Source organism: Malurus melanocephalus, unplaced genomic scaffold, assembly GCF_030028575.1.
Source record: "Malurus melanocephalus ecotype Western Australia unplaced genomic scaffold, MMel_1.1 scaffold_262, whole genome shotgun sequence".
NCBI lineage: Eukaryota > Metazoa > Chordata > Aves > Passeriformes > Maluridae > Malurus > Malurus melanocephalus.
The window spans coordinates 14,825-35,692 of record NW_026623494.1 but is presented as its reverse complement, the minus strand read 5'-3'; the positions used below and the strand labels follow the sequence as shown (position 1 = coordinate 35,692).

At 39.1% G+C, this 20,868-nt stretch overlaps 1 protein-coding gene across 3 annotated transcripts in view; it reads left to right on the top strand.

The window, feature by feature from the left end:
• Positions 1 to 985: 985 nt before the first annotated feature.
• LOC130579243 (centrosomal protein of 295 kDa-like) overlaps positions 986 to 20,868 on the top strand; it is a 34,079-nt gene continuing 14,196 nt past the window's right edge. Inside the window, exons 1-14 of one of the 3 annotated variants that reach the window (XM_057375887.1) lie at positions 986 to 1,050; positions 2,550 to 2,683; positions 3,403 to 3,603; positions 5,329 to 5,453; positions 6,231 to 6,324; positions 9,920 to 10,033; positions 10,911 to 11,051; positions 12,174 to 12,357; positions 14,140 to 14,328; positions 15,233 to 15,451; positions 16,653 to 16,759; positions 18,251 to 18,463; positions 19,551 to 19,648; positions 19,761 to 20,805. In XM_057375887.1, the coding sequence (XP_057231870.1) occupies positions 2,576 to 2,683; positions 3,403 to 3,603; positions 5,329 to 5,453; positions 6,231 to 6,324; positions 9,920 to 10,033; positions 10,911 to 11,051; positions 12,174 to 12,357; positions 14,140 to 14,328; positions 15,233 to 15,451; positions 16,653 to 16,759; positions 18,251 to 18,463; positions 19,551 to 19,648; positions 19,761 to 20,805 (2,838 nt within the window). In that variant the 5' untranslated portion in view covers positions 986 to 1,050; positions 2,550 to 2,575. The remainder of the gene's footprint in view (positions 1,051 to 2,549; positions 2,684 to 3,402; positions 3,604 to 5,328; positions 5,454 to 6,230; positions 6,325 to 9,919; positions 10,034 to 10,910; positions 11,052 to 12,173; positions 12,358 to 14,139; positions 14,329 to 15,232; positions 15,452 to 16,652; positions 16,760 to 18,250; positions 18,464 to 19,550; positions 19,649 to 19,760; positions 20,806 to 20,868) is intronic. The other 2 variants (XM_057375885.1, XM_057375886.1) reach the window with 2 other exon arrangements.

Sequence of the window (20,868 nt, the reverse complement as noted above, 5' to 3'; positions counted from 1 at the left end):
GATTGGGCCTWAAAGATGGCCTGGTTCCAACCCCCCTGCAATGGGGGAACACYTTCYACTAGACCAGGTYCCTCAAAACCCAACCTAGTTTTGGGCACTTCCAGGGATGGAGCAGCCACATCTTCTCTGGACAACCTGTGCCASTKCCTCACCACTTTCACRGTAAATAACTTCCTCCTCATATTTAATCTAAACCTATTCTCTTTTAGTTCAAATACATTCCCCCTCACCTTGTTCTGTCACTAGCAAAGAAGCAAGTATTGCATCAGACTTACAAGGAGCAGACCTTAATTAAAAATTAGTTTATTATAAAGGAAGGATTTAGTTTAGATCTATGCAGCAGCACAGATCTACCGATTGTAGAAGCCGTATACAAGCTTAGAAGATGGGCAGAGCAGCACCACAATACAGGAGCGCTGCCATCGCCTAAACAGAGTTGGAGTTAAATGTTCTTCAAGGTCCCYCTCCAAGYCAAACCATTTTGTGATTCTATGATRCTCYTAYTGACACAGCACAACCAAAAAGAGCGCTGAACAGGGAAACCGCATAGAGATAACACCAGAGAAGCAGAACTGGCAGGATTCAGTTTTATTCCTCTCCCTCAGCRCTTCAGCATCGGCCAGTGCGCCCTATCGCGAGCACTTGGAAACTCCGACTGCGGGCTACTGGTGCAGCGCTGTGAGGGAGCTGCGGTGACAAACCCCTTCACATGCGAAGCGATTGCCGTTTCAGGCGAGTAAGGCACTGCCCGCGCTCAGATCGGCCATCAGGAAGGGCTGACTGGGCACGGAGGCACCGCCAAAGGCGCTGGGGAAGGTGAACGCCCTCATAGCCCACAGCGCCCCATTTATATTGGGCGCGCGCGGCCGCCGCCGTCCCGAGCCCCCATTGGCCACCGTGAAGGGGGCGGGGCTCWGGTGGGCGGRGCGGMRGGGAACGCATGCGCCATTGGCGGCCCGTGAGCGGCGCGGGGTCACGTGGAGGGGGTGGCGGCCGTTGGCGCCACGGCGAGCGGGAGGGCCCAGGCGGCGGTGGTGGAGGGTGCGTGTGGTGAGCTCCTCTTTCTTCTCCCCTTTCCCTTTTGTTCCCTTTCTCTTTCTCCGGCTGCTTAACTTGCTCTTTCCTTCGCGCGGTCCCTCCTCAGCTCGGGCGGGGACTCCCGGCGGGGACTGATTAGTGGGAGTGGCCCTCGCGGGCCCGGGGTCCTCGCTGTGCTGCGGCTGAAGCGGGGCAAGCTTGGCGTTTGTAATCTCTGCCTCGCCTCTTATCCTGTAGATCTGCGCTTTGCATTGGCCATCCGCTACCTTCTTCCTCTCTTTAGAGGAGTGTAGTAATTTAGTACTTAATTTTGTGTAGCGATTAACTTCTGTACCTCATCGGGTGGCTGAAGGAGGACTGGCGGGAACCAGGAAACTACTGTCCCTCTTTATGCTGTAAAGAGCTTGTGATTCATTGCTCTAATACTCCTGGACCAAAAGTATTTTACGGATCTTCGGTTTTACATCCCACTTTATTTCTTTAGAGTTTTGCTGTTTTACCTATAATACTGTATTTATCTCTAAATATACTAAGATCAGTAYGTATGATGCTGAAAATAAATCTTTCCAGGTGTGACACGCTGGTTGAACTGTTAGTGCTGTGTGAATTGCGCACTAGTTTTTTTACAATTAAACGGTGGCTTTTGAAAGTCTTTGTTTGTTTGTTTGTTTTGTGTGAATATTTCCAGGATTATAAATATTTAAAWATCCATAAAAATATGTGGGAAGGGGAATTTTAGACTAGACTATATATCAGATGGAAGAAGTCTTGGGGTTTTTTTTGTGTAATGATACTTGTAATTACAAGGAAAATGGGAAGCAGTCTGTAGAACCAGAAGATTCTGGTTTCACGGTAAAATCTCAAGGGAAACAATTTGAAATTTGTTTAAGAAAACTTGAATAAAAAAATCGTTAGTGAGAAGTTTCAGTTTTCCAGTGAAAAGCTTGGCATGGAGACTGTTGCTAGAGTTTCACAATGAGTATGGCAGAAAACATTGGACTGCAGCCAAAAATGTTARCAAATTCATGATTATATCTTATTTTACATCTTGTAGACAACAGTTACAAGAATATTTCAATAAAAATCACCTGAGTGACCAGCCTGCTTTACTGTGGGGTGTGCTTTTCAATAGTTTGTGGGTTTGTTTTGAAATCTTCCCAGGAGTGGAATGGTGTTCACTCTTCATGGCTGGTCCACAGAGTAGAATGTGAATGTGATACTATTGCAGAGTTTGGTACATAACTTAAAGTAGTTCAAAAGCATCTTTTTTTTTGTGATTGTGATAAAGACGGAGCCAATGCTGTTGATTACAGTTAGAATCATTAAGGTTGTAAAAGACTTCTGAGATCATCAAGTCTAACATCCAGTTGTGACAGACATGACCATTTGTAGTTCTCACATGCAGATACCATGATAGATTTGACAGCATCGTGGCAATATTCTGTTTTTATAGCTGGTTTGCCAATGTCACTTATGCACAATTCCTCTTTCTCTTTGCATTGTTCTCATAGAAGGTGATTATTCAACTTACTCAAAGATGAAGAGGAAACTTGCAACAGCTGGGAAATTGAGACTTAGTCCTAATGAAGAAGCTATGTTTCTGAAAGAAGAATATGAAAGAAGAAGAAAACTGAGGCTGCAACAGGTATGCCAGTATTTTTCCATGTGYTGTATTTCATTTGATGATGTAACAATTAATTTAAGTAACTGAGAAGATTATTTCCTGTAAGCTAAATTTCAAGGTAATAGTATTGTAGAATGACAGAATTTTTTAGGTTGGAAAAAATTGAGGCTGTCAGGTCCAACTCTTAATCCAGCACTGCCAAGTCCACCACTAAACCGTGTCCCTAAGTGCCACATCTGCACATCTTTTGAACTTCTCAAGCGGTTGTGACTCAAGCGCTTTCCTGGGCGGCTTGTTCCAGTGCTTGACAAACCTCTTGGTGAAAAAAAAAAAATTCCTAAAATACAAAGTGGAAAATAATAAAGCATGTTTACTAAATTTTCAGTATAGTTGTTGATTTTTTTAAACCATGTTGAGTTGCAGCAGGAGTCTTTTATAAATTGTTGTGTTGTATTTTTGAARGGAAGGATATTACAAACAGTTTTTGCAGTTTGTCAGTTGTATATCACTTTTTGGACTTTACTGAAGAATTTAACCAASATTAAGTTTATTATTTTATATATTAATTTTGGAAAAAGGTAACAGCAACTTACATAAAGTATTTTCTGGACAGATTGTGAATGGAATAGTAGATGAGATGGAAAAATGGAAGGTGGCTAGATTATGTTGGGAAAGTCTTAGTACAGAAAGTATTGTGCTTCTCTTGAATTGCTGGCAAAACATAAATGCTATTTCTACAGGTCAGAGAGCAGCAGAAGTATATCTCCTACCAGATAAGGCAGAAGGTAAAGCAGAGGAGAGAAGAACAACTACATCAGYTGGAGGAGGCACTGAGAGCTGAATGGCAGAAGGCACAGGATGAGAAGATGAAAGCCCTGGAAGAACTGTATTTATCAAGCTTAAGAGCGATTGGGGAGGGTCACCGACAGGCCAAGGAGAATGTAAGCGAGCTTAGTATGATTGTGCCATGGTTTTACTCCAGACAGCAGCCAAGCACCAGGCAGCTGCTTGCTCACTCCTTTGCCAGTGGAATCAGGAAGAGAATCRGAAGGGTAAAAGCCAGAAAACCTCTGAGTTGAGAGAAAGACAGTTTAATAGGGAAAGCAGAAGTCACACACACAGAGCAAAGCAAAAGAAGGAATTAATTCACTGCTTCCCATGGGCAGGCTGGTGTTCAGCCATCGCCAGGAGAGCAGGGCCCCATCATGTGTAATGGTTACTTGGGAACACAAACACCATCACTCCAGAAGTCTCTCCTTCTTTTCCCCACCTTACGTATTGAGCGTGATGCCATATGGTCTGGAATATCCCTTTGGTCAGTTGGAGTCACCTGTCCCAACTGTGTCTCCTCCCAAGCACCCCCAACTACCTTGTGATCGTGGCAGCATTAAAAGCAGAAAACGCCTTGGCTCTATGTAAGCCCTGCTGAGCAATAACAAAAACATCCCTGTATTATCAACCCTGTGTTCAGCACAAATCCCAAACACAGCCTCATATCAGCCACTGTGAAGAAAATTAACCCAGCAAAAACCTRCATATATTGTCWGAGAAATTTTAASATGTTTTAGAAATASCAAAATTACTCTTTCTTTRTTTTTCCTTTGACATTCCTGAGTTTTGGAGTCTGATACCTAGACAGACAACCTTTTAAGAATGGAAAGTTTTTAGAAGTGGTAATGTACTTTTTTGCAGATAGCTTCTCAGAGGCCTATCTGCTAAGGCTTTTGCGGGGCAGGCTTTAAAAGTTCCTTTATGTTAGATTGTAAAAATGTATATTTATATTTGTRCCTGACTACATTGTACATAGTGATTCATTATCTCAATTATGCCAGTAATACAATAATTTTTTCTCTACCATGTTAAGAAAATGCACAACATATTTTTTACCTTCAATGCTTGAGTGACGTGGAAAGCCTAGGTAAAGGCTTCAGAGGCCTTTGCCTGGACTGCAAATGGGTCACTTTTTAATTCTGCACCTATGAGCTGGTTTCACTTTCTTTAAAATCCCTCGTGTAAGCTCTGTTTGAAATTGCTGGATAGAATTTTTCCATAGGTTTGACTCTGAAGCAGCTCTGTAGGAGTCAGCCGTAGATTTCTTACATGGTTTTTGCAGAGTAGCTTACTTCCTGAATTAGTCAGGATCTTGAGACCAAGTAAAATAGCATTTCCATATAAATGTAAAATGCTTTTCCATATAAAGTCCTTTCCAATGCTAGGATGGATGAGTTTGAAAAAAACTCTGCAACCAACATCATAGGAACAGAGAACTAATAATAGATGTTTCTGTTGGTATGCGATTGTWGCAGTTAATGACTGAGTGCTAGTAACACGATTTTTCTACACCCWTTAGTCTGCATTTGCTACAGGGTGCATATATGCTTAAATTGTTCTGTTCATCAAACTGATGCAGAAGGAGCTAAGATTTCTACATCAGCGTTTGGTTAAATTGGCTGAAGAATGTGGCAGTTTTGCTGCATTTAGTAGTGGAGAAGAAAACAAAGATGGCAGAGAAGGAAAAGTTRATAGAGTATTTTTACTCTAATACAGTAGAAGGTAGTTTGGAGCTTGTGCTTCTTACCAGCAGTATGTAATTTGAAATATTGTACTGATAGTATGAGATGTGAGTATAATTCTGTATTAAGTGATTACAATATTTTAATGTTAAGGAGCCTGACTTAGAAGCTCTGGCAAAGCAAGCAGAGGAAAGGAAACAAAGAGCAGAGACAAGACATAGAAAAGCTCTGATAGAGCAGAAGCAACAAAAAGAAAATTTACTTCGTGAACAAGCCAGGTATGCAATAGYAATTTAGTTTTATTAAGAATGCATTTTACAGTGTTACATAGTGAAAGGCAAAAATTTTGATGCTTCTTGCTTGGAGCTTTTGCRGTCTTGAAATTTTATGGGTTAGAGAGTTAATGCTCATAGACAAAGYTTGTGGGTTTCGATAAAAACTGTTGCTTTAAAAGCAAGACAAAAATGTCAAATATTTACACTGGCCTTGCGGACTCTSCAGGAGTTCAGTGACCTATTAAATGAAATGTTGTCAGGCCAGTTCCTGATGGAGAGTTACCCACTTGAAAAAAGGACCTAGTGCATTTGTCATGGTCTTTCTTCTTAGGGYTTTTTTTTATTAAGCAGATTGGACCAAACTTGAGCTGGCATGAAAAATGGTCTGTGTCCTTTTGGGCATAGTTGTGCTTGTGTAGAGCTGAGAGCTCTTAATGAAATGGTTAACTATGTCTTCATTCAGGCACTTGAAGTATGTGGAAATGCACAATGCTTTTTGCAAACTTAAYTCAAAAGCAAAGATTTTGCATTGCTTTTGGGATGCTTGTGTGTATTAATATTTTTCATAAGTGGAAGAAATTAATTTTTAGCACTGCCTTCCAGCCAAAGTTCTGTTGACTTTTCAATATGCTTCCTCAGCCCTATGGCCTGAGAATTCAATGCAGGTACTTAGGAATGTGATTTTAGGTTTACCTTTTATTTTGCACTGTTCTGTGACTGTTGCTTGAATGGTTTTCTTTCTCTCTTCTCTTCTGTTTTGTTTTGGTTTTGTCCCCCAAGACGAGTAGACGCACGTAAACGTGCTCTGGAAGTGGAAAGACAAAGAGCAGCCAAAGTTGCAAGCCTGCCACCTCCTCCACCACGTCCTTTTGAGGTATGTATCCATGATGCAACAGTGATCACAATTTCAGAGTACCAATATATTTATTGGTCTGTCTTGTCACAACAGGACATCCAGAGTTGGTATTTGCATACTATAGGGAGAGYGGTTCAGCAAAAACCAAGAGAACCATTTAATTATATATTAGTAGGCTGCTTGCTACTAGGTTTTGGTACTTTRCTGGTCTCTTGTTATGTGTGAATTTTATTTTTTATCATCAGATTCTTATTTTTGTAGTTAATGTGTCTTTTTAAACTTTTATCATGTCTCATTTTCATTTAACAGCCCCAGTGGTATGAAACTATATAATGATCTCTCTCAGCACGTAGATTACATGCCTCCTCACCCTTCTGTCATACTCATGCTTTGTTTCCAGGTTTCTCCAGGTTCTGGTGAAACTGGAATTGCATATACAATTGTGTTGAATGACGTGTCTGGGTCAGTGCTCTATTTGAGTATTGTTCCTTTCCCAAAATTAATGCATTTCCAACCATGAGCAAATGTCCTTTACTCTCCTTTTCAACAAATGTGATTTGCAACTGGTTTTAGCAATTCGCAAAGATCGTGATTTTCTATAGTGTGTAGGTTTTGTTTCTATTAAGAAGTTCATGTTATAATGGCAAATTGAATCAGTAATTCTGCAGACATGTTGAGTTTTTGTTGAGGAAAGAGATTGCTCTGTTTTAATATAGCACAGCATGTCAATTTGTTCAATTGAAAGACTAGCTGATTTTAAGCCTTTTTCCTAGTTTTCATGTCTGTATAGATTCTAATCCTTTTATTGTAGACTTATGTTGCTGGGAGGGCACAAGGTGAAGAATAAAATTATTTTCTTCTGAGTTTTATTTGGTGCCATGTACTTCATGGGGGAAAATGCTAAGTAATTGAAAGATTGAGAGATTTTATTCCTTTTCCTGCTTCAAGAGAGAGAAAACAAAAGGTATTGACTATCAGTTTGGGGGAAGGTGAATTTGGGCATTGGCTTGCAAGTGTRTTACTCAAAAGGCAGTGAATTGGAATTGTCTAACTTTAAATCYTGTGAATTACAGCAAATTACAGGGTCATCTGAACAAGACTGCTTGTTCTCTTTTGAATCAATTTGCATAAGGAGCTTATTAAATATAACTACAATCATAATCTGATGGTCTGTTGCAATAACARTTGACTAAAATTTCATAAAATGGAGCTAGGGCAGTATTGTTCATTGCATGATTACTTAGAATATAAGGAACATTTGTTGAAGGTCCTCCTATTATTGTTACTTTACCCAGTTAGAAAAKAAGTATTTTTACTTGATTGTCAGAATCCATTCTCGTTGTCAGAAGGATGGATTTTTAGGAGTTGAGGCCATATTTAGTTAGATGAAACAAGAAGTTACTTAACTGCAGTTAAACTGTAAACACCATTTCATGGCAAGTTCTTGCAGAGTTCTTGKAAATTTACTTATTCTTATAAGATCTATTAGATTTTTATGTAACCAAGATAAAACCTAAAAGGTGTTACTGTACTCTGCTTGAGTATTCATAGCATTTCTAAAGTTGGGGTGGTGGGTTTTTTGTTGGGTTTTTTGTACCATTTCATACATTGCTGYTCCAGTTTTGCCAGATTTTAGTATAGAACTATTTGCTTTTTGGAGGGGGAAAAAAAAAGTAGGGAGGAGCTACAAAACCTTGGTGGAAGTATGGTATTTTTTCCAGCCTAAATTGCTTTTGACATTAATTGGAAAATTGCAGCCTCCACCATCATTCTCACATCTTCMTAGCTTTTGCGTAAAATCCTGGAGATTTGATTGATTACATGTAATTATTAATTATTGATTTGTTGATTTTACATTTTTGTAGTAACTCRGCAGAGTGCTTTAATTGTACATTCTGAAAGTAACACAGTACAGGGGAAACACTGATATTCTGACTAATGAGGTTTAGGCACGGGGTTTGTCCTCAGGGCTRTAATCAGTATCTACAAGTGTTTTGGTTATTCTTGATCTGTTAGAATTACTATGTTTTTTATTGATTAAGAAATTTAGCAGTTTTATTTTTTTTTACCTGCTAGAGTAACATGCATTTGTTTAAGGACCATCAAATAAGTTACTGAAGTTCTGTTGGTAAGGCTAAAATTAGTTTTACCACTTTTGGGCCCCTTACAGCAAGAAAGACATTGAGGTGCTGGAACATGTCCAGAGAAGGGCAGTGGAGGTGGGGAAGGGTCTGGAGCACAAGTCCCATGAGAAGTGGCAGAGGGAGCTGGGGATATTTAACCTGGAGAAAAGGAGGCTTGGGGGACCWCTCTACAGCYGCCTGAAAGGAGGGTGTAGCCAGGTGGAAGGTGGTTTCTTCTCCCAGTTAACAAGTGATAGGACAAGAGGAAATGGCCTCAAGTTGCACCAGGGGAAGTTTAGACTGGATATTAGGAAAAATTTCTTCACTGAAAGGCTTGTCATGCACTGGAACAGGCTGCCTGGGAAAGTGTTAAGGTCATCATTCCTGGAGGTATTTGAAAGATGTTTAGATGTGGTGCTCAGGAGAATGATTTAGTGGTGGASTTGGCAGTGCTGGGTTAATGGCTGGACTTGATGAAGGYTTTTTCCAACAAAAATGATTCTATGATACTTTGATTTTCATTTAAAGACTACTTTCTACAGTCTTCATAAGACAGTGAGTCAATACTGAATTTTTATATGCCTCTTCTCATGAAGAGATAAGTTTAAGATATTCCCGAGAGTTTATGCTGCTTTCTGTGGGTGTGCATTTCTTTATGGCCACGTTAGTTTTAGACCACTCAAGCTATGAATCTTGCTGGTTTAGTTAATGTGGATAAGAATCCCTTTTTAGGAGAAAGTCAAAGGAAGAGGAATGTAAAAGAAAATTAATGGAGATATTCAGAAGTACAAAGACAATTCCTGCAGAATATTGAGTTACCCAACCTGGCTRCTTCACTACTGAGAACATGAGGCTAAGTCAAAGAAGAGGGAGGGTCTGATGGCTCATTGTTCAGACTTTCATCAAAAAAGTATGTTGGAATGTATTAGTGTACCCAAAACTTAAGAAAAAAAAACCCTAGCAATTTAGCTTTGTATGAATAGACACTTTTCAGTGAAGTTACAGAAAAAAAAATTTCTTCTCTGGTCAACTAATAAATTGGACATAGTGGCTCTGAGTTTCCTGAAGCAAGTCTGTACTTGACAAGTGTTACTTTGCTATTAGATGCAATTACGCTGTGGGTCTGTGGTTGCCCTGCTCTGAGGTGTGTGGCAGCTATTRTAAGTGGAATTTGTATTAGTGTGTTAAACTTAAGTGCTTTTAAATGAATGCTTTTGAAACATGACACTGATGAGTATCGATTTGTATGGAGGGGTTTGCCTAAGATTGTTAGATGCTCTCAGTGATTGAAGCCCTCTAGATCTGCCTTGTGCTGATATGATTTATTAATTATTACATGTATATAAGCTTTTAAACAATATTTTTCAGGACAGAGTTTGGTGGGGTGGGTTACTTTTAGTAAGAATTTAGCTGTATGAATCACTTCTCTTTAGTTRCTTTGCTAGAGATACCGTTCTGTGATACAGCTGTAGTTGTACTTTTCTTCCTAGAGTTTTGAAGTGAAAAAGATCGCTGCGATGAAGCCTTCTGGTGCTGGCAACTTTTCTGTTACACGGTACCACATTTCTGAAACTTTGGTGAACAGAGAAGTGGATGRAGAGCAGGTGATTAACTCCAAGTGTTTGTGCTACACGCTCACATATGTTTCTTTAAATTGCATAGTATCTGGATGTCAGCTGTTGGATTTTCTAGAACCTGTTTAAAGATATGCACCTGTATAAAGCACCTGTTTACACAACTTACTAAAGAGAACCATAGATGGGCAGACTTAAAAGCCCATTAGGTGCTCAGTCACTTGGGGGATCACATCTGGCAGTCCCTTGTGAACACAACTCTGTAAGAAGGCGAGATCTCAAGCCTGGCATAACATTCTAACACTCAAATTGGAAGACTTGTGACTTAYGCTGAATTGATAGCTGCAGCTGCCCTGCTTTTCTCTTACCCCCTTTTTTTCTCTTTTGCCCCAACTTGCCTTGTATTTGCCTTCCTTATTTGGAATGATTTTTTTTTTCATGTTAGTAGGATTTTTCTTCTTTAAAAATTGCAGATTGTTTCTGGTTTCCCAGATGAGATTGAAAATACTTCAGGGTCTTTTTTTTTCCTCCCTTGTTTAAAATTAAAACCATGAGGACAGAAGTACTCAATCTGTARTCTTGACCATATAATTCATTTTACCATGTATTGTAGGAAAAATAACCATTCTGCTGTAACAAATAAATAATATAAATCAGTGTACCTGGTACATCTTGAAACTGGAACACTTTGACACCTAAACTTATAAARTATGTAAATATGCATTTTCTTCCAAAGGTCAAAAAATGAGTTTGGTCTTGCTTGCAAAGTGARCATCCAAGGATGTTCATATGGCATTGTATGTCTTTTTCAAAGTGCTTTTGTTGCAGAATTAYTTGTTTATTTGTTGTTACATATGCTTTAAACTATCAAAGAACTTTGTGGACTAAACTATTGRTTGACTGCCAGCCAGATGCTCATTTAGCTGCTGAAGAAGAAGGGAGGCGTTTGGAGGAGCTAGAGAGGAAGGCAGAGACGGAAAGAAGAAAACAGCTTGAAAAGGCACATGTTAGAGGAAATCATGCCTTGAAGAAGATCCAGTTGGCCAAGGTAAGCGAAGCAATTATGCCTGTTTTTAGTGTCAGGGCGACCACTGTTAGGTTGTAGGTAGGTGATTAATAAAGGAATTACATTTACAGGGGGGAAATTGATGGATAAATAAAGTTTGCAGAATGTCTTTAAAAAAAAAAAGTCAAAATCTGGTTGCTGTATTTGACATCTGGAAGGAGTGAGAATGAAAGAACATCCTCTAATTTCTGTTATCTGAATGTTTGACCAGCTATTAACCAATAAGTAATAGTCAAGCAAAACTTTTTTAATAGGTGATGACTTCTACTTTTCCACATTAGCTTTAGTTGGAGTTGGTTATTCTGTACTTCAAGGAAAAAAGTCATTGCTAACAAGGTAACAGTTTTTTTTATTTTTTGAAAACTTTTCAAAGTTTTTACTTAAAAGACAGGCATTCTATTAGTGTGTGAGTCTGGAGATGTTGAACTAGTTTCCTTTAAGAAGTAAAAGCTAAACTGTTGAGAAAAGTCTTTGTACTGAGAGTTACACTCAAAAAATGTTCATTTTCTGCTGCTTTCACAGCTATTTTTGGTGGCTAGAAATAGCAAAAGCTTTCTTTTTATCAGCTGAGATACGATTGGCCCTGAATGAGTAGCCAAACTAAAATGGGAATTTCTGGAAATACTACTGACTCCTGAAATTAACAAAAAAAAACCCCAACAAACATCTTTATTTTTTTAAATAGCCTTCACATATGCTCAGTATGCCTAAGGGTATTTAGTTTACATCTTAAAAATTAGCAATTGCTGAATTATATACTAACAAAAGTAACTTGCCAAAAGAAGTACTTGTTAACCCTAAAAAACAGAAGATTTAATTTTCTTAAGGAAAGTGGGCCCACAGGTACAGAGTTTATTATACATTAGATCTTTTAGATCATTAGATTTATTTAATCTTAGATCTTCTAGATAGTTGATGACTCCTATGTCTACAGATCTGATACAGTCTTCTCCTGAGGAAGCACTTTGAACATTAAGGATTCAATAAACATTATGGTAACCAAATTTTGGCATTACAAATTGAGGCATTTTGTATCAGTCCTGACATGTGGCTATCTGAATGTGAACAGSAAAGGTTTATGTTATCCCTTTTTTATACCTGAAGGACAGGGAAAGGCTCCTGGAAGAACTGGAGCAAATGCAGGCTCTGGATCGGATGCGCAGGAGACAGGTTGTCGCACAGATGCCGCCTCAGCTTTCAGTGCCACCATACAAACGCATGGAAATAAAAGAAGAAAGGCAAAGAGAATTGGAGTCTGCATTTGAGGAAATGTACASTGAAGACAGGAGTAAGTTCTTTGTTGGAGGTTGCTGAATCTGGTACCAGTAGAGGAGTGGCTGCTGCAGCTGCTTCTTCCCAGTCCAGCCTGGCCATAGCAAGGCCATGTGTGTATTCACAGTAGGCACACACACAAACAGGCTTTCAGGGCACATACACACYGCTGGCCATGCAGGCCAACACAGAAAACACAGCACTCACATGAAGTACAAGCAGCACAAATGGCCTGCTCCTGTTTACTGCTCTGGCTGATCAAGATGARGGCCTGTTATTAGCCTTCATGTCTRTACATGTGGTAGCATCCCTCCAGCAGTTGGTCTTAGACACTCAGTCTGTGCAGTAGTTGCCCCCTGTATCCCAGGGGGGTCTCTATCTGCTGCACTACTGATCCTGCTTAGGTCTTAGACACCCAATCTACCCAGTGATTCATCCTGGACCCTGTAGCCTTACAGTAACCTCATATTCACATATGCACTCAAAGGCACCTATGGTCAATTATGTGCTGTAGTTCACTTGGTGAATAGGTTTAGATGCTCACTCTACCTGGCAGCTGGCCCTTGATCTTTAGTCTTCCCASTTGCTGGCTCCGGGGCATATGAATCCCCAAGCTCTGCTGCTCCACTCCAGTTGTTGTTGCATGGACCCAACTGGGCATGTGAGCATGTGTACAGACATGCACATGCTATGGATTCCTRTGGGAACTGGCTTTACATGCTCAGTCTAACCAGGAGCTGTCCCTGGATCCCCTTGTTGTCTTGGGGATGCACCGACATTGCTGGTAGGTTTCTTAGGATCCCTTCATCTTCACTGTTGCTGGCTTGAAAATTTGGATTTCCTGATCCCTCCACTAGACATATCCCCTTGTMGATCCCTTGGCTTCTGCAATACCCAGCCCAGTCTTAGAGTTGCTTGATGCATAGCTCCTAATCATCTTACCATTCTTGGTGGGTAGTCTAGCTTGTGATTTGCTAGCTGTGGCATGCTGATACTTGTAGCCACCTATGCACTGGTTGTGGCCTCTGCAGGTGGCAGTGCTCTGGACACAGGTGCACCTTAGACTTTCAGTCCCTCTTCCAGTCACTGTCCCTTACATATCCATGCACACACGTGCATACAAAATACAGAGCTCCTCACAGGAAAACAGCTACAAATGGAATTTAGTGAGGAGACAGAAYAGACTGCCAGGCACGGTGCGTGSACAGACAAGGGTACTGACTGTCTCRTCTCACTATTTTTATATTACTGTCTCGTACTTGTTCTTCCCCTGACTAACTTGATCCTTTCCTTTCCCTGCCTTGGGTTTCTCCCCTAAGTATATATGAGAAGCATACAATTGCAAGGTATCTTCCCCTGTGTSCCACATCCCTTGTAGGCTGTAGCCCCTCAGTAAAATGATCATGGGAGARTTCTTCGTGTTCAGTCTTCTGCAGTTTCACACCTGGATCATGTGATCACTTGTGAGCRGCCACACCGTGATGTGTCTTTTCCCCAGTGAAGTTCTGTGAGCTGCTTTTTKTGTAAAGATGAGCCTTTCATCACATCAACTTTTATTTTGAAAAACATAGCATATTCTAGTGGAAACTGCTGTGGAGGTTCTGAATGGATAAATGACTGTTAATGTAAACAGTTTTGAATCTTTTGTTTTGGCAGGAAAAAAGCTGGATTAAATCTGTTGTGAAACAACCTATGGATATTTGAATTTCCTGGGGATTTGTATGTGAGTGTAGTCTTGCAATGTTGTTTGCTTTGTATTCCATGTGGTCATTTTATCTCATTGTATTCTTTTAATTAGACATGAAAGGAGACCTGATTTTGCAGTTTGAGCCACAGCCTTTGCCAGCCCCTTCTGAAAGAGCTCAAGATAATGATCTTGATATCTCTTTGGAGCAAGAACCTTCTTGTGACACTCAGCCAGAGTTTCCTTGTGCTACTAAACAAGAATCAGAACATGTGATAGAAGAGGTCCCTAATGAACCAGAAAGTAAAACTTCTAAATTTCACTTCTAACTTAAGCTTTTTAATTTTGTATTAGAAAAGATTAGTCTAGTATATAAAATAAATTAGTTTTAGTAATAATTAAAATGCCTTAAGTAGTAAAACTTCTTAATATGTGTAAAATATTTCAGTATCATGTGGTTTATGCTGTTTAGCAAAGATGGTGATACCCTAATGATAATGAAATTAAAAATGAAAGTATGACTTTTTTCTGATGTGCTTCAGTTCATTAGTATACAGAGAATAATATTCCATTGTAAGAACTACACTGTTAGTAACCATAATTATTCTTATATTAGTATAAATTATGGACTGATGGTGGTTGTGAATTTAAATATTTTCCAGTTTGAGATRTTTCAAAGTTAAAGCTTTACTATGAATGAAAGTCTGCTTATTGTGTGTCCTTTACGTTCAGGTCTGTGGTTGAATTGCTGCATATTGTGAGTAGGGTGGAACAGGTACATGAGTKTCATGTTTGCTTGTGGCATGTCCAGGGTCGTGTGATGTGAATCAGTGTCTCAGTGAACTTTTCTGTTTGGCCAAGTGCTTCTGCATCCCTTGGGTGGTCCAGTCTGGTGTTTGGTMTGTGGTGCATTGTGCTGCCAGTGCTGATACAAAGCAGAGGGCAGGAACATATAGGCAGGTGTGGGATGGTACTGCTTATTTCTGCAGCAGTTTGACTCTGCAACAGTACATCCAGCTTAGCCCTTTTATAGCCTGCAGAGACCAGTTACTGCTTTTCTCTTGCAAGTTAGAGAAAATATTGCTAAGATTTTAAAAATAGATCTGGGCTATTTGTCCAATTCTAAGCAATAAAAAAAWTAGGTCATTTTTTTATCATGTAAAGATATTCATTACCCAAAACTCTTAACAGCATGTATTCTTCTTAGGACATGAAGAAAGAAAAACTTGCCAACCTCGATCAAAACTTGCCTTAAAGAAATTGTTGAACAAAATTAACAGCCAAAAAGAGGAGTGGACATCAAAAAGTGAGAAAGAGAGTCAAAGTGAATATGAGACTATTGAATTAGGCACCATTCAAGAGAGACCATTATGTGATTTAAAACTTAACAATGAGCAGCAGAAAAATACAGTATCTGAAGACAAAGGTATGTAGTATGTACTTGCATGAAAGTTTGTTATGTAGGAGCAAAAGACTTGTWAGACAAAGCTGTTTAATGAACTTTCAGTGTTAAATGTTTTGTCAGGTTSAATGAAAGTACGGTTCCCTATCTGTGCCTACAAGGCATTGCGGATTTGTGGAAACTACAAATAGGAGAGGTTTTTGTTCTTATGTGCAACCTGTCCATTAAGATCTTGAAGAGAGCAGTCCTAAATACCTTTCTATCTTTCAAATTTCACCCAAATTGTTGTCACACTTGGTGTTCCCATGATTTAATAGATGTTTGCGTCCAGGGATACAGTTCTCAGTGCAGAAGTTGGCATTGGAGTTCTGTACCTATTGAGCTAGAAAAGCTGTATTCTTTGGGGATTCACAGCTATAAATGCCCAATGCAAGCATAATCTGATTAGTGAAGTTTCTTTTTCTGCTTTCAGGCACCATTCTGAAAAGCCTTTTTGTGAAATTGGAATTTATAGCAATTAGACATTACAATTTTTTTGGTAACCAGATCATCTTGGGATTTACTTCCCATGTCTATGCTTGGTGCCGTTCTTGTTAGGTAGTGCTTAAGTTAGTGATCTGTGTGCTAAGTGGGATTTTTGCAGTTTGAATGTGATCAAGTTGTGGCATATGTTTTGGTTGCTTGGGTTTTTTGCTTTCATAGGGTGCTTGTTTTTTTAAACAAGATAAAGTGATTTAACTATCATGCCAGCATAATGCCTGGGGTTTGGAGAGTGCAGTGTGAGTGAAGCCATGCCTTGGGGAAAATGTGCTGCTATTGGAAGCTAACAGTACAGAATTAAGACTTGCTTTTTGTGCAATAGCCAAATGTTAGACAGTGAGTGCTAGTTTTAGACCCTTTTTTTCCAAGAGGTTATTATGGGGCTTTTGATTCTTCAGGATGATCTTGCTCTTGGACTCGCAAGTAATCTGCTAGAAGTAATTTTCAGTCCCATTGAAGCTGGSACATTACTGTGTATTCAAGAAGCCACACAATACAGGGCCATTAAATATTTAAATAATACTAAAAAATTATTTCCCAGCTTAYGGACACAGGCAGAGTAGGAGGATGGAGATCTTTTCAAGAGCAGCTTATTCATTTTGTTTAGAGATATTGTAAAGCAAGATGTAAAAAAGATCCAAGGCTCACTGACTGCAATCACAGCTAAATAACATGTATATTTTAGGGCCTATGAAAATGTTGAAAAATACAGTTGCAGATGAACAGTCAGTTCTAATCCATCCTCAAGAGCAAGCAGCTAAAATTAGAATAGAAGAGGAGAGACAGAAGTGGGTAAGTGTGTTTGTATTTATTTCTATCTCAGTTCTGGTGTAAAAAAGTTACTTACAGAAGACTTTAAAATGTTTCAGGTTATACAGCAGCTTTAGGTGCTCTTAACTTTTAAACTTCTACTGTAAAATTTTCTGTACTTTTTTAAATATTGAAGCTGTAGCTGGAATTTAGAGTAGAGTGGAAAGGTCCAGTTTCTTAAAATCTAAAACATGCTGTAGGCAAGAGATGTAACCATGCTTTAAGTGAGGATCCCAATTGTACATTACTACCTTTGCTTTATAAAGGGAGGATGTAGTCAGCAATACACAACTGAAAACTTTATTAACCATCTGTAATAATGTAGGAAAGTCTATGGGTAGAATTGTGTTTTGAGTGACAGGAAAAGCATGCAAACCTTGAGTAATTTTTGTTTGTGAACTAGGAAGCCAATGCAGAAAGTTTTTTGTGTATCTGGGAATRCCATATTTATTATATTTAGAAAATTATAACTTGGTGTATGATTTCATTATATGAATTTTGTATGTGTTTAGTTGTATTTTAATTATTGTTGTATCCCTGGAGACCTACCAGCTGTTAYGTGGTGATTTACCAGTTGAAAAAAAAAGCTGAAATTTGGGTCTTAATGCAGCCATAAATTGAGGAGTTTTAAGTTCAGAAAGAAAGAAAACAAAAATTTGACAAAACAGTAATATTTTAGAAAAAAAAGGTACCAGATCCTTTGTGAAAGTGTAGCTACTTTCTTTAACATTCATTTCCTCCCGCTTTGCATCTGGCCARGTGTATGTATTGCTGTGTCCACATTAACTATTCTCAGGTCCAGCTTTTTCTCGGGTTGCTTTTCCTGACATCCCCGTTCAGACTTCCATTGAAGGCTGTTGTCCACTTAATCTTTGCTAGTACTTCGAAATTTTTCTTTCTTTCCATTTTAAAAGCACATATGCTGTTGCTAAGTGGATCTAGGTGAATTGTAGCTGATAGTTACATGGACAGAGAATAAAAATAAACAGACTGCTTCAGAGGTTTGTGGAGTGCTCTCAAATTGSTTATACATTAGCTGTATCAGAAGTTTTGTAAGGCTTGAATTCATGTTTACATGTGTTGAACTCTGATGAAAAACAGTAAAACACAAAATAGACTTCTGAAGTAAGTTCAAGGAGAGGACTTGTGCAGTCTTCAGAAAATGATAATGTGTCTTKAATGGATTCTGATTATATCCATTTTATTAATTTGGGAATAGATAATAGTGCAATAGTAACTGGATTCAGGGACTGTTAAAAATACTAATTGTGTCAAACAAAATTGTTCCTGTAAACTTTGGAACGACTTTTGAAGGCCGGCTGCAATTTTAAAGGCAGGTTGAAATAYCTGCCACAAGCAATAGAATTTCTTCTCTAATTTGGAACAAAGTTCTGTGTGTGATGGTGTGTGTGAGGAGACTGGTTTCTTAGTTGTTCAGTTCTAGAGATTCCCCYTCATTTTTCTTTTCGACAGAATGAGGAAATAGAGCAACAGAAACAGGAGCAGTTGGCCTTGATTAAAAAAATTGAGGAAGAGAAAGCACTTTTGGAGGCTGATTATCTGAAGATCCAGATGCAAACCTGTTTGGAGCAGGCTAAGAAAAAAAAAGAAGAGGAAGAGCAAGGTCAGCTGGTACAAAGCCACAGTCTCCCTTCTACAGATCAGCATAACCAAACAGAATATGAGGTGAAGAATTATAGAAAATCGTGTGTAGGTTTTTAATTACTATTATWATAAAAATAAAGAGCACCATTTACCAATTTTAACAGTATCAATCAAGGCAATTTTTATTTCTTAGGCTGTGAATTAGAAATTTGCGGTATAAAAGCTTCCTTTKCTAGAGTACAAGCTTATATTTCACATGGTATCACTGGACCCGAAGGAGTGGCATGAATCTGTCAGGGGAGATTTASGTTAGATACTGTGAAAARAGGTTYTTAACCAAGCGGGTGGTTGAGCCCTGGAACAGCTCCCAGAGCAGTGCTCACACTACCACGCCCCTTTGAGTTCAAGGAGTGTTTGAATGGTGCTCTCAGGTATGTTCTGTGACTCTTGGGGATGGTCCTGTACAAGGCCGGGAGCTGGACTTTGATGATCTTTTGGGTCCCTTTCAACTCAAGATGTTGTGTAATATTATGTTTTAATATGTGACTTTTGCTATTGTATTATCTCTCTATAGTCCCAGGGACAGCAAGTCTGTTTATAATACCTGTTAGTAAAATTTGATTAGAATCACATAATGATGGTGCATGTAGACGTGACCTTTTTCAAGAAGGAAAAAGGAAATCATAGCAGGGAAAAAAAAGACACAAAAATCTGCCACTGTCTTTKTCTGTGTAAATCTCAAACAGCTACTTAAAGAAGATGAATTTGTGGAGGATGTTGAAGGAAAGTAGTCTTTTTTATGTATAAAATCTTGATTCATTTGTGCAACCTGTACTCTTTCGAGAGCCTGATTGCCTTGGAAGTGCAACTATATTGGCTCATTGCTCCCTGAGTTTGCAGGGTATATTCACCTCTTTAGGCTGAGCTGCTCTAAGCACCATTGACTTTGATGGTGTGTGCAGAGAGAGACTGTAGCTGTGGGCCATCTGTTCTAGAAACTCCTTTAGCTTCATTGCCTCAGGCTGAAATRTTGCAGACTTCAAACATGGTGGTACCCAGTGACTTCTGTAAACTTAGGAGAAAGAACGTACAGCTTAAGGTTGTTGCCATAATACTTTTCTGTGAGTTAGTTGGATATGTGCAATTAAAATTATTTTATTTTGATTAGACTGGAAATGCTGCTGTCTCAGAAAGCAGGAGTCCTAGAGAAGACAGTCATATACAGATAATACGTAATTTTCAACAACACCTTCTGCAGCAAAAACAGTAAGTGTCTTTATGGAATGCCWGTTTAAAGTAATTTGAATTGCCTTYATTATTGAAATTGATGTTCCTTTTTGCATTGCTCTGAAAAGATTTGTGTTTTCACTCTGTTTAGGTTGCACAAACAGACYATTGAAGAAGCTAGAAAGCATCTACAGGAGTATCAGAATACACTGAAACAAAGGTACTTGGCTACTTCTGCAACACCACTGAGCTCAATAGAAACAAAATCCATTAATTTAGAGCCTATCTCAGAACCATTCCTACAGAAGCAAGGAGCACAGCCAACACAGTACCAGGCATYGGAACAAGTTCATTGCAAAGAATATGTGCAGTCATTACCTGYATTTTCAGGAATATTACATATGTTGGAAAAACCATCTTCACGGGAGCAGGAAGAGCAAATGCATAGTGTTTGTCCTGGCAAATCAGTGCGGTTTTCAGAAGCATCAAAATTGAAGCATGGACAGTTTGACTTGCCACGTGACTGTCCTTCACAGGAACAAGTGGGAGTGTTCAAAACCACCAGTAATCACATCAGAGAACCGACCCAGGCCCAGTTACTCTCAGGGTTAGTCAGGAAAGAGGTCACTGCAGTAAGACCACAACCAGAATCACGCCGACAGCAAGTTAGATTTTCGTTGCTTGCGGAAAGTTCCTCTGAGTCTTCAGAAACAGTACACTTTAAAGAGTTAYCTCAGAAGGTATCTAACTATCAAACAGAGACAGAAGCTGGAGAAGAGCACCCATTTAAGACATCTCTCATGCCAGCAGCAAAGAGATCCTGTATAGCCTCAGCTGATCCTTTAGCCTGTCAGCAGGGATCTGTAGAGAGCACCAGCAAAACAAGCCCTGAACAGCCCCTCAGTCTTTCAGCACACGAAGAATCTAAAGCCCAGGGTATTTCAAAACCAGGAGATSCATCTTTGTTAAATTATTCTGGTATACTGAATTTAAGGGACAGAGTGTTGGCTTCATCAGAAAGCATCCAAACTCAGCAAAAGCATTTGAAAGAATTGCAAGAACAGCTAGATGCACAAAGGGAAGCTCTGCTTTCTAAACAGAGAATACAAGAACAACTACTTTTACAGAAGCAAGATAAATTGAAGGAACAGATGCATAGACAGCAAGAGACTTTGAAAGAATTTCTAAACAAGCTGGTAAGCTTTATAAACAGTTTGCATGGGGAATGATCTAGTAGGTGATCAGACTTATGAGTCACT